General features: G+C 42.5%; 1 protein-coding gene across 2 annotated transcripts in view; it reads right to left on the bottom strand.

Moving 5' to 3' along the window:
• PRORP (protein only RNase P catalytic subunit) overlaps window positions 1–13323 on the bottom strand; it is a 57264-nt gene that overhangs the window by 1339 nt on the left and 42602 nt on the right. For both annotated transcript variants that reach the window (XM_082484926.1, XM_082484927.1), the window contains exons 6-7: window positions 4585–4733; window positions 2882–3077 (exon numbers count right to left, since the gene is read on the bottom strand). In XM_082484926.1, the coding sequence (XP_082341052.1) occupies window positions 2882–3077; window positions 4585–4733 (345 nt within the window). The remainder of the gene's footprint in view (window positions 1–2881; window positions 3078–4584; window positions 4734–13323) is intronic.

Below are 13323 nucleotides of genomic sequence, written 5' to 3'. Positions count from 1 at the left end.
TTAACCACAGCAGCGAGAAAATGAATCTGCATAGGTGCAGTATTGCTTTAAGTAGCCAGTAACAGCCAATAACCGGCAAGGGAAACGAGGAGGTGGTGTTGCCTTATATGTGAAGGAGCAGCTGGAATGCATGGAGCTCAGCCAAGGGATGGATAAAGAGCCAACTGAGAGCCTATGGGTCAGGATTAAAGCGAAATCGGGAGCAGGGGACATTACAGTGGGGGTCTGCTACAGTCCACCCGACCAAGAAGACCGAGTGGATGAAGCCCTCTATAGACAGATAGGGGTGGCATCACATTCACAGACCCTGGTCCTCACGGGTGACTTCAACCACCCCGACATCTGTTGGAAGGGTAACACAGCCAGGCATAGGCAATCCAGGAGGTTCTTGGATTGCATTGATGACAACTTCCTTCTCCAAGTGGCTGAGGAGCCAATGAGGAGAGGAGCTATGCTGGATCTTGTTCTTACCAACAAGGAGGGGCTGGTAGACAGGGTCAAACTCAAGGGTAGCCTGGGTTGTAGTGACCATGAAATGGTTGAATTTGAGATCCTCCAGGCAGCGAGGAAGGTGCGCAGCAGGCTGACCACGCTTGACTTTGGGAGAGCTGACTTTGGCCTCTTGAAGAATGTGCTTGGTATGGTGCCATGGGATGAATGAAGCACTGGAGGGAAGAGGGGTCCAAGAAAGTTGGTTAATATTCAAGGACCACCTCCTCCAAGCTCAGGAGCGATGTATCCCTACAAAGAGGAAGGCAGGCAGAAAAGCAAGGAGCCCTGCATGGATGAACAAGGAGCTCCTGGACATGACCAAAAGGAAGAAGGAGGGCTATAGGGAGTGGAAACAGGGGCGGGTAGCCTGGGAGGTATACAGAGGAATTGTTCGAGCAGCCAGGGATTGGGTTAGACAAGCTAAAGCCCAGATAGAACTAAATCTGGCCAGGGACATCAAGACAAACAAAAAATCCTTCTTTAAGTATGTCAGTGAGAAAATGTGGGCCCTCTCTGGAAGGAAAGACAAGAACTGGTTACCCAGGACAGAGACAGAGCTGAGGTACTCAATGACTTTTTTGCCTCAGTCTTCACTGGCAAGGACTGCAGCCACACTGCCCTTGACACAGAATGCAAAGGCGAGGATTGGGAAAATCGGAGAACTGCCCACTGTAGGTGAAGATCAAGTGCGAGACTACCTGAGGAACTTGAAGGTGCACAAGTCCATGGGACCTGATGAGATACATCCGCGGGTCCTGAGGGAACTGGCAAATCAAGTCACTAAGCCACTAGCCATCATATTTGAGAAGTCGTGGCGGTCTGGCGAGGTTCCTGCTGACTGGAAAAGGGGAAACATAACCCCTATTTTCAAAAAGGGAAAGAAGGAAGACTCAGGGAACTACAGGCCAGTCAGTCTCACCTCTGTGCCTGGCAAGATCATGGAGCAGATCCTCCTGGAAACTCTGCTAAGGCACATACAAAACAAGGAGGTGATTGGTGACAGCCAGCATGGCTTCACCAAGGGCAAGTCATGCCTGACAAATTTGGTAGCCTTCTACAAAGGGGTTACAGTGGCAGTGGACAAGGGAAGACCAACTGATGTCATCTACTTGGACTTGTGCAAAGCGTTTGACACTGTCCCACACGATATCCTGGTCTCCAAATTAAAGAGACAAGGATTCGACACATGAACCACTCGGTGGATAAAGAACTGGCTGGACGGTCGCACTCAAAGAGTTGCGGTCAATGGCTTGATGTCCAAGTGGAGAGCAGTGACAAGTGGCTCTTGTCAGAGAGCTATTACTAGCGCTATAAACAGCTGAAACAGGAGAGGCTGAAAGAGTTGGGGCTGTTCAGCTTGGAGAAGAAAAGGCTCCGGGGAGATCTTATTGCGGCCTTCCAGTACCTAAAGGAGGTCTACAGGAGCGCTGGGGAACGACTTTTTACTAGCGCATGTAGCAATAGGACGAGGGGGAATGGCTTTAAACTGGAAGAGGGCAGGTTCAGATTGAACATTAAGAAGAAGTTTTTCACTTTGAGGGTGGTAAGGCACTGGAACAGGTTGCCCAGAGAGGTTGTTGAGGCCCCATCCCTGGAGGTGTTCAGGGCCAGGCTGGACGTGGCCTTGGGCAACCTGGTCTAGTGGGAGGTGTCCCTGCCTATGGCAGGGGGGTTGGAACTCGATGATCTTCAAGGTCCTTTCCAACCTAAACCATTCTATAATTCTATGATAACAATGCAGACAGACCAGATAACAAAAAGCTGCATGATACGGAATGCCATGTGATAAATTTTTCCCTAGAAAAATCTTAAAACAGCTACAGTCCTGTTAATGTACTGTTTATGGCTTGCAAGGATACATGTCTCTTACACAGTAACAGCAGTATTCAGCTATAAGATGATACTATGCTTGGAAGACAGTTTTGGGCTTCCCTTCATGAAACTTTATACGTATTTTAGGCTAAAGTTACAGTGAATACTGAAATACCTGTATTTGCCTGCTTCTTGAAAATAAAGATGAAAGAAATTCTATCGTACAATTAGAAGCATGTTATTTTATAATTGTGCTACAGAGGACAGGAAAGTACTTCGAATTTTAAAATAAATGAAAAAATATTGGCACTTATGTTTTACAGCACTGGAAAGATTTATATACACAAATGTGCATTTACATCTTAAACATTTAGGCAGTATTTCTTGTCTTTGTGACGGTTTTCATGTTTGTGCCATGCTTTGTGAATACAGTAAATTTTCTCTAAGCATGGGAGTTCTGAGCCCATTGGTATAAATCCATTTCTTAGACTCCAACAAGAGTTGTACCTTTACTTAAAGGTTGTATATCTTTAATGAATGTGCTCTGTGTGCTTTCTGATTGCAGCAGACAACTTACCAAAAAATTTATATGCCTTCCTTCTGCAGAAGGGGAGAACACTATTTGGTGTCCACGCTGCCACTTACGGAACAGATGACGCGTCAGACTGTCGGAAAGACAAGCCTTGTGATCCCGGAGGAAGTCTCTAGTAACAAACTTGCAATGCTTGCCTGATCGAAGAGTGGCATATAACAAGAACGCATCGTCTTCAGAGCTTAACAAAACAAATGGAAAAGACAGACGTCATTCACACAGCAGTCAAGTGGTTGCAGGAAATGAATCAAATGCTGATCTGAGATTCATTCATCAGCAACACTGAAAATTCTCACCGCTACTCTAGTGCCCTGGTAAAATAAAAAACTTCTGCTTAACAGAGGGTACCAAAAGTTGAGTGTGCAGTAAAAATTAACTGCATGCTACACAGAGCATTCTTCCCTCCTGTCATAATCTGATAAGGCAACAATATAATTTTTGCCACATAACTTAACAGTGCTATGTGGAACAGAACTGCTAAAACTCATAAGGGTACCCCCAAAACTTTGTTGGAATACGATCAGTCATCACAACTGATATAGGCAACAGCACAAATCTGTGAATCTTTGTCTTACATGGGTAAATATACTTCCAAAAGGTACTATGATTATTTGGAAAATATATTCAACATTAGCTGCTGTTAAACTGAGACAATTTTAGGGAAAAGTCTCTAAAACACATTTATAGTGGGCATGAGATACGCTATACCTGGAAAAGCTGAGCAGAACTTTGCTTGAAAACAGTTTTTGATTTCTGTGGATTACTGTAACCGTAAGTGACGAAGACAGGAAATTTGTGAGGATTTCCAACCTGCTGTAACAGTCCCCTTTGTTGGTGCTCAAATAGCAGGAAAGAAAGCAATGTGATTCAACAGCAAAGAGAACAAGAGCCAGAATAGGATAGGGGATGAAGGAGACCAGATCTGAAACAAGGAGCCACGTAGAAAAGACTTGTCCTGGCTGTAGGGACAAGGAACTTGGTCAGAAGTTCTGGGAACTGGGATCACAGAAGAAATGACAGAGACAGGTGAAGGATCAACAGTCCCAAACTCTGTGGAGCGTAGATGGAGACTAGGTGGAGCTGGAATCCAAGGAAAACTGAGATTCATATGAGGAAAGCAGGGCAAGGAGAGGGGACACCGTGGTGGAAGCAAGTACCCAGTTTAGGGACAAGGACAGGTTTGAATGGACAAGAGTAAGGCAGTCGCGCTTCTTAAATTAGAGAAGCAGAGGGTCTATTTGCACTCACAGAAATATTTTCCTCTAGGAGCAACAAGGAAGTTGGCACTCCAGACTTTCCACACTCCTGGGCTACCAAGCAATCCTGGCCAGGCACAGACGTCATCTCCCCCCATGCAGGGCTAACACAGCAGACCACGACTGTACACTGATGCTATGAGCTATTCTGTAATTTCAGGCCACTGTGGTATTGGCTGTGGTTTTAACAGTTATAAATCCTAATAAACCATACAGATGTCAACATGATTCTAAGTGACCAAATTCTTCGTAATGCAACTCTTAATAAGTATTGGTTTTTGAAGCAAGTATAGCAAGGGATATGTTTCTCTTTCACACACACAGAATTGGAGATACTACTAATGGTACTAAAAACTACAGCTGTTTATACTGATTTAAAATGCACATAAATCAGGAGATCTCCGTTACATTTAGCCATTTTCTTAAACTTACATGTTTTCAGCAAAGAAGAAGTCTGCCTTATTCTGCATCTCCTTCATAATCTCTCTTTTCCAATTTGAAGAGTTAATCAGCATGTGTTTGCGGCCAAGCACGAGCAGTCGGGCATTCCCTTTTGCCAGGCAGTTGACAGCATCAAATAGCTGCAGAAAACAAAGCAAACCCAAAGATTTTCTTAGCTGTAAAAACAGAATTGACAGGAAACACTTTCATATCTGTGTCTAAGCTAGTGGTACTACTAATTTCCCACAGTTCTTCACTGCAATAAGGAGTAAGTAGATAACTAATTTAACTCCCTAATGACAAAGAAAAAAACCAACAAACAATTCATTGTAGGCTGCTGCTCTCAAACACACAGAAAATACATTGCTATTATAAACCTTTCCCAGCTCTTGCAGCCTGAATGACATGAATGAACTCAGGAAGAGCTGTATGGAGATTTCAGAAATTCACAGTCAGCTGAGGGAACTGAATCACGTTGGGATGTAAGTAATACCTACTTTTGGAAATGATTCAGCACTGGAGCCTTTGTTGGTGTTAGAGGAAGACCGAACCCTAAACCATACTGCTTTTCCAGCCCCACCTATTGTCGAAACTAGAGAACTACATGTGATCTGGGCTGCCCTCTGGGGAAGAACCAAGCAGCAGTAAAAGGAAATCTGTGACCTCAGGATGAAGGGTTTTATGAAAGCCGCATCCAGTCTAGCCTCCCACTTATGAACCAACATCCTGAGGTGATAAATTCACTGCTACGCCAGCTTCTCTTCAGAGGGACTTTTTGCCAGTCTCTTAGGGCTGTGCCTGTTCAGCAGTACATGCTTCTCAGGACAGGCACTTGTGCCTGTGGCTTTCCCTCCCCTCTTCGCCCAGACGAGCTCACGGAGCGCAAAGGTTCTGACTTTCAGCATCCAGGTTATTACTGTGGACTGCTCACAAAGCAATGGCATTTCAGCTCTGTCCAGAAAGAGAGAACTGATTCTTGAGACTGAAGCATCATGTTTGAAGGCTGAGGACAGTATGCTCAGCCTCCAGGGAAAGCTGTTTCCCCATTTTTGCCTTCATTTGCTGCCACCACTTGTCAATATACAACCTCCTGATTTTTCTCTAATGCCTCTTCCTGCTTTTCTAGCTACTTCCCTCTTCCCTGTTATCTCTTCTCTCTGCAATACCTCCAATTGCCTTTCTCCTTCTCCTGCTCTTTCCCCTCCTTTCCCTCCTATTTGTGATCCTTATCATTATTTGGCATTATTATTATGTTTCAGGGGCTAGAAAGAATTGTCCTAACTCTTGGGTACAACTTTACAATGCATTTAGTTTGATCTACCTGCAAGTAGCAGTGGAAAGGGGTGGTTCCACTCAGTCCTCTCTCTGGCTGCACATTCCCACTACTTCTATTGCGTTAGATCGAACAATGTCACAACTACCCACGAGCTCACCGATCCAAAAAAAGAAAATTTTTTTGCAGGGTTGAGCTTGCAGCCACACAACTGATAGACCTGAGTCAAAGACTGATGGGAACGCATTGCTGGAGGTGGTGAGGACAGGAAGCATGGGACTGCCCCTCTCAGCAAAGGACCTGCAGGTGGATCAAATCAAGTATGCCATAAATCTGGACCTGAGAGAGGAGGCCAGAAGATTGTCCACATTAATTTTAACTGTTGATCTATAAGCTGCTGTTTCCAACATTGACACTGAGGAACTGAAGGCTCTGTTTTTATGGTGACACAGGGTCTCGGTGCTAATGCAAAGCACAAGAGCCTAACAGTACCTATAGGAACTGACTTCCTGCTTCCAGGAGATCATGCTGGACATTGACTATTTGTCTACATGCACACAATCTACTTTTCCCTGGTTAAAACAAACAGGACATAATGTGAACAGGAAAAGGCCAAATGCAGTAATTTCTGCCTATAAAATGGCAGGTAAAAATAAAAATGGCATTCTCTCCATTGCATGCCCTGAATTTTTGGAGATACGATTCAGAATTCTTACTGGAACGCAGAATGGAAAAATACAAACAAAAGCCACCATTTTTATGTTATTGGAAGGCTTTCAAAGTAACTATATTAAGTAATAACATATCTTCTCATCTGTGTCACATAATTTATTTGATTATTGAATTATGAGGTTATTAAAAATTGAAAAACTGAAGTTCAGTTTTTCAATATTGACATTTCTTTTTGGAATGTCTCATCTGGGCAGTAAAAACTGGCTCATCAATTTTACTTGATTACATTCACTTTTATTTTCCAGTTCTCATGCATTGGCCCAGTCCTACAAACAGTTGGATCCAAATACCAAAGGAGAATTAAATTTGTTAAGCTGAGTTCATTAAACTTAGTAAAAGTTAGGAACGTGCCTACTACATTCATACACATTTTCATGTAGAGAAGTCAACAGTCAAGAAATATCTACCATGAGTAACTTAAGTAACCCCTTACAAATTCCAAATGAAAATACTTTCTCTTCTTGCCTAATGTTTTGCTATGTTAAGGGAAGGTTAGTCATGTGGAAAAAAATGTTCAAAAATTTTTCAAGTAACACCCCAGAAACTGATTTCACAAAGTCTAAAATAAAAAAACTTGACAGCAAGAGCATCCTGATGGGACAACAGAAGAAACAACTCCTAAAAGCAGACTATGAGTCAAAAGGAATCTCAGGAACATAGCTGCACTAGTGGTGCTGCAAGTCAATAAAGAATTGCCAGTATCTGAACTGCTGGAGTTTACCCCCAATAAAAAAAGGAAACACCTTTTAATTACACTTGTGGTTCAATACAAAGGCAGCTGGATTTCCAGATACAGATTGGTCAATTGGGGCTATTCCCAAGCTTGCAAAAAACTCCACTGGCTTGGATCCAGCTCCCCTAAGTCCTTCTTTGTGAAGGTTATAACTCGTGACACTTTGTACCTGTTAGTCATATGGACTTTCTTCTCCTACACATTATTAGCATATGAAGTTCTCTAACATGAAGTGCTTCTGGGAAAAAATTGAGGGGTTGGTATAAATTAGCTACAGTTTTGCAATGGAAAAACTCAAAACAGGCTTAAATCATAATAAAATTAACGGGAATCACCATTAAAAATTTAGAAACTCCCGCTTGCATAACAGCACACTGTCCCTCCTCTACTTACCACAAAGATTAACCTTTACTTACACAACTAAACCAAAAAAGATAGAAATTAATTTTGTTTTGACAAGATAATAATAATTTTGTGCTGCACACTCCCTTGCCTGATGCAACTTTACTAAAGAGCATGTTATCTCTTTTTAGGCTTGGGCGCATAAGAGGGGTGGTCTACAGGGACTCACAGAACTTACATGGGGGGTTTCCTAAGTGTGTCTACTCCCACGCCTGGCTGCTTCTCGAGAAAGGAAGACGTGAGACACACAGTAACACTTGTTTTAGTCATAGAGGAAACTGAACATAATACTGTTAACAAAAAAACAGCAGTAGTGATCTCTCACTTAAAAAGACACAAGTATTTTATTAATGTAGTATTTCCAAAAGTTATCTAAAAATTGTTATCTGCCAAATATGCTATATGGAACAAGCTCTATGTAGATGCACCCTTTGAATGTTCCCACATTATTTAGGCAGCAAACATCAGATGCTCAGTTGGATGATCTGTTCAAAAGACAATCTGTGGAAAACATTAAAAAAATATACAACACACACTCCTTTGCTATTTATTTTCTTGAGAATGAGGATTACAAAATTAGTGAAAGAATTACCTTTTTTTAATATCAGTATCTTTCAAATTTGGACAGCAGAGCACATAAAAACACATTTTCACTGAAAATAGGAATTATAAGATGCCATTTTGCAGAGAAGGGACAATAAGCATGGTTAGACTGGTTGTTTCAATTCATATGGCAAGATGTGGCTGAGGCTGAGTAGCAAGAAGTTGTGAATCGCTGCTGTTCTGCACAAATCACTGGCCACACAAGGCACTGGAAGTTCTACTGGATTATACAGATAACTACCATTGCATTCAGTCTTATTTTCTTTTCCTCTGACAAGGCACAGCATGTGTCTTTCTGAACTACACAGACATTTTAATCAACTGTTTCTCAAGATCACTAGGTCCTTTCCCAAGAAACTCATGCTCATAAGCACCTGCTGAATACATTCTGCTTGCAATCCCCTTCATTATTTATCAGTTACATTTAAATGATTCCTGTACAGTCCCAGTCTTTGATTAATTAGGTCTTTCTCAAGATTCTCTTAAATCTTAACATTTTACTTACAATGCAAACAATTTTGTGTTCACAGCACTTTAGCACACGACTCTGATGGAGCCAGGGTGCAACCACAAAGAAGTATGAAACTACACACAGATCAAGGGAAGAGTCAAGACCAGCTGTTCACAAATGTATCAAGTATTTCCCAATGCGGTTCTTCTAAGCACACTGCTAATAATTTTTTAATGATTTTTTAAAAATCATTTTTAAAAGTCCATCATTAAATAGATGTAAGTATCCAGTGTGCATGTTTTGCTTTAATTTCTGCACCCTAATCTGTGAATCTGTGAAAAACTAGCACACTTGTACAATACTTGGCTGAGTGTATACATTTCTCTTTCCTTGGGACAGTCCCAGAGATACGAGCTACACTTAAATGAGTTCTTTTTTTGTTTCTGCAGCAATGCCATTTTATGGAATTTCCCTTCCACCACCAAGCTCCTGCCCTCGTATCACAATGCACTCCCCACCCCCCCCACCCCCCCCCGTTGTACTTATATGATCTATTTTTGGGGCCATGTTGTCAAACCAGACCAGACACCAGAGCAAGAACTTCTGGATCAGAGGAACTGGAGTGAAAAGAGGTGGGGGAGGCAGACCAGCAGAGCAGTAGGACAGCGAATACATACTCCACAGGATCATGCTGATGTTGAACTTCATGTATCACATAACAAAAGCCTGAGCTTTGCAAGTATGAAATAAAGCAACTGAAAATGCTGTAACTGGTAGTTTTACATTTTAAAAATCAGCAAGTTATAATTTAAAAGAACCACTTTTCAGATAAGAATAAATTAACAGTTTCCCATCAGAAGGTAACTTTCCTATACAAATTCCTGGAAATAGTTTTGCAGTGACCCACATTCACAATTCTGCACAATTTAATGGAGATCAAACATAGGAGTTAAGCTGGGAGAGCAGGGAATCCTTGTCACACTGCAGGATTAATCCTCATTCTTTGAATTTCACAACGCCGTATGAAGTAAACGCATAATTACATCTCTGTCTTACACAAGTGCAGAATGGAGCACAAGGAAGACAGATTAATTACTCTGCCTCATACAAGGAACTATGAGCAGAGCAGGATACAGATTTCCTAAGGGTTCACTGCCAGTCACCTGTTCTGATCACGCTGTGCCATGTGTCCCAGTTTCAAAGGTTAGCTTGTTGCAGGACAACCTTCCGCCTTGGACACTACCGGTGGTTTCCCACTTGTCAGATGGGAAACCCCTAAAACACTGCTGCTGGGAGGCACACCATTCAGTGATTCAGCAAAAAGTGCCTCACCTGTATACAGGTGTAGCATGAAGAAGTCATCACCGCAAAAGAATGTAAGTTGGTGTTAATAAATCATGTTTGCCATTTTCTAAACATTCAGTTTCACTAACTGCCATTTAAAAGTAAAACACACCTACAATCTGCTAATAACCTGCTAATAACAGTAACAAACTGCTCTATTATTATTTTCACCTGTTGTTAGTGTGGCCTCCCACCCAACACTGTAGCTGTGAAACTGCAGCAGTAACCCCGAGGCTGACCACAGGTACAGAGCTGCCGTAAGTACACTGCCAGGTGGGGCTGCGCAGTGGCAGTGGCTCTGCATTCTCTCCAGAGGTTTGCAAGGAATCAACTCCCACCATCACCACATCTACTTGACTTACAGTTTCATCATTTTTAGTTCCCTTTTTACATATTGTAGACAATGAAGCTCAAAACCCCCGTGTGTTTTAGTACCACACACAGGAGAGAGAGACACGATGGGAAGCAGGAGTTTTTTCCCACGGCACGGGCGGTCACGCAGGGAAGGCAAAGGTGCTGCCTGCGAGAAGGGCTGGACTTCCTCACTGAGCCTGGTAATTTCAATAAAGCACATTCAATACCATTATCACAGCAGCAAACACGATGCAAGCTGTTTCTTATATTCGCTACGTTATTACTGATGACACAGTGTAAATTAGTCACAAAGTCCTCTTTACTCAAATGCAGGGGCAGCACACACATTTCTTGATCCCCTACAGATTATCCACCCCTGACTAGCAAAGGGGGGGCTACTTAGAAGGGAAAGCAGTAATGGATGAGTAAGTAACAGTCTCTAAGCTTAATCCGTCTGAGACAGCCAACAGCTAACTCCTGGGAATTATCCCTTACGACACTGGGGATCTCTGCAATACTGCCGCAATGATATTGTGGGGAATATTTGTATCCTGTGTTACAGTAGGATTATTTAGATTGCTGCAACACATGCATCATCATGCAAAACTCTACCACTGGCAGCACTTCACACATCAATGACAGCAATCACACAATGTTTAACATGTTTTAACCTGTCCACATTGACTCCACACTTAGAATTGACTTTTCCTCTCTTGACGCATTCGCTAGAGAGGCGTCTTAACTCCCTATCACAATTCATTAAAATTTGCAGTTCATTTTTAGATGGCAGCTGTTGCTTCACAGTCAACTCCATTAATCAAAGGCAGATTATTGACTGAGCAGGAAAACTAAGCCATAGAAGCAAAAAGACCCAAGTTGATTTAATATAGATTGAGGATGGTACGGTAGCCTCAGTTTGCTCAGATGAGGTGATGCCTAAATACATCTCTGCTGCTTGCAGAGTGAGTTTGTATTCAGAGGCATCCTGAGGATGCTTTTGCAGCCAGGTCCACATTGACTGTGTAATAAGACACTCGCTGCCCCTGCACAGTCCAGTGTTCCCACTGACTGGAGGACTTGGCTCAAGTGCAGCACTGGATCAATGTAGACATATTACTTCCAGGTCAAAATTGACTACAAGGATACCCCATGGACTGCGTCCAAGCTAACAAGCCCTCTTGAATCCTGGGTAGTGGGGAGAGTAAAGCAGAGTAACCGTAAACAGGTTCAGCTCAGGTACCGAAGCAATAGCATAATTTAGATTTTCTTGTATTCATGGTACTGGCTATTATGCCAGTAACGGAGATATCTTTAATTACAACTCTACTCGATTTCAGCTGAAGGTGGAACCTGCTCAAAATAACCTCTGAAACATTTTTGAATGTAGAAGTAATATATGTGTAATTAGGCTCTGACATTAGATTCTGCTATATTATAAACTATAGGTAAAATTCCCAATTTCAAACAAGCTTGAAGAACCATCCCTGTTTTTTATTCTACCAACCAGCTCAGGGAACACAACAATGCAAACCAAACCTTGTATATTAACTTTAGGTTTGGAAAGACTGGTACGAATGCATGCTGTGATTTTCCACAAGCCAGCTATGTGCCCTTTAGGCCAAGAAGGACAATAGCATCCTGGGGTGCATTAAAAAGAGCATGGCCAGCAGGTCGAGCGAGGTTATCCTCCCCCTCTAATCTGATAAGGCCGCATCTGGAGTACTGTGTCCAGTTCTGGGCTCCCCAGTTCAAGAAAGACCGGCAACTACTGGAGAGAGTCCAGCAGAGGGTTACAAAGATGATCAAGGGAATGGAGCACCTCTCTTATGAGGAAAGGCTAAGACAGTTGGGTCTGTTTAGCCTGGAGAAGAGAAGACTGAGAGGGGATCTCATCAATGCTTATAAATATCTAAAGGGTGGGTGCCAAGAAGGTGGGGCCAGACTCCTTTCAGTGGTGCCCAGTGACAGGACAAGGGGCAACAGGCACAAACTGCAACACAGGAAATTCCACCTCAACATGAGGAAAAACTTCTTTAAGAGTGACATAGTACCGGAACAGGCTGTCCAGAGAGGTTGTGGAGTCTCCTTCTCCGGAGATATTCAAAATCCGCCTGGATGTGTTCCTCTCCAACCCGCTCCTGGTGAACCTGCTTTGGCAGGGGGGTTGGACTACATGATCTCCAAGGTCCCTTCCAACCCCCACCATTCTGTGTATTTCTCCTATGCAACATGAAGATAGTGACAGGTCCCTATCCTTTCCAGCAGAGAGGCACGTAAGAAAAAAAGGTTTTGAAATAGATCTTTTCTAATATATAATCTAATTACAGCCACACCCTGCTCTGTCTTATTCCCCAAAGGCATGACAAGTAGTGATTTGACAGATAATGAAACAGTATTTCCTAGGAGAATTAACAGAATCAAGGCGGGATGCATGCAGGGACTGAAGAAATAGATACACAACTTACTACACAGACTTTAAATTGTGCATATGACATGAAGGATGGGGAAGCAGGAGTGGGATCGTGAGGTGGAGGAGACACTAGCTTTTGGAGTCTGGCTTTCCAGAACGTGTGACCGTTCTTGCTCGCACTTTTTGAATGTCACTGCTTTTGAATGGTAGTATTTTCATCATCTCTATCTTTAGATGAATAAAGGTCAACCATGAATAAAAGAAAGAAAAATAGGTAGTGACAATAGTTAGCATAGCATGTTATTAAATGAACAATGCCAAGAACTTCAGAAATGATGGCTAAAGAAGAGATGGACAGTTGGGGAATCACTGAATTTTATAGTATAAATTGCAAGAGAAAAACAGGCAATTTTTTCTGACTCTTACAA

This window comes from Vanellus vanellus (genome assembly GCF_965231255.1).
Source record: "Vanellus vanellus genome assembly, chromosome: 6".
Classification (NCBI taxonomy): domain Eukaryota; kingdom Metazoa; phylum Chordata; class Aves; order Charadriiformes; family Charadriidae; genus Vanellus; species Vanellus vanellus.
Note: the sequence above shows the minus strand (reverse complement) of the source record. Positions and strands in the feature narration are given on the sequence as shown.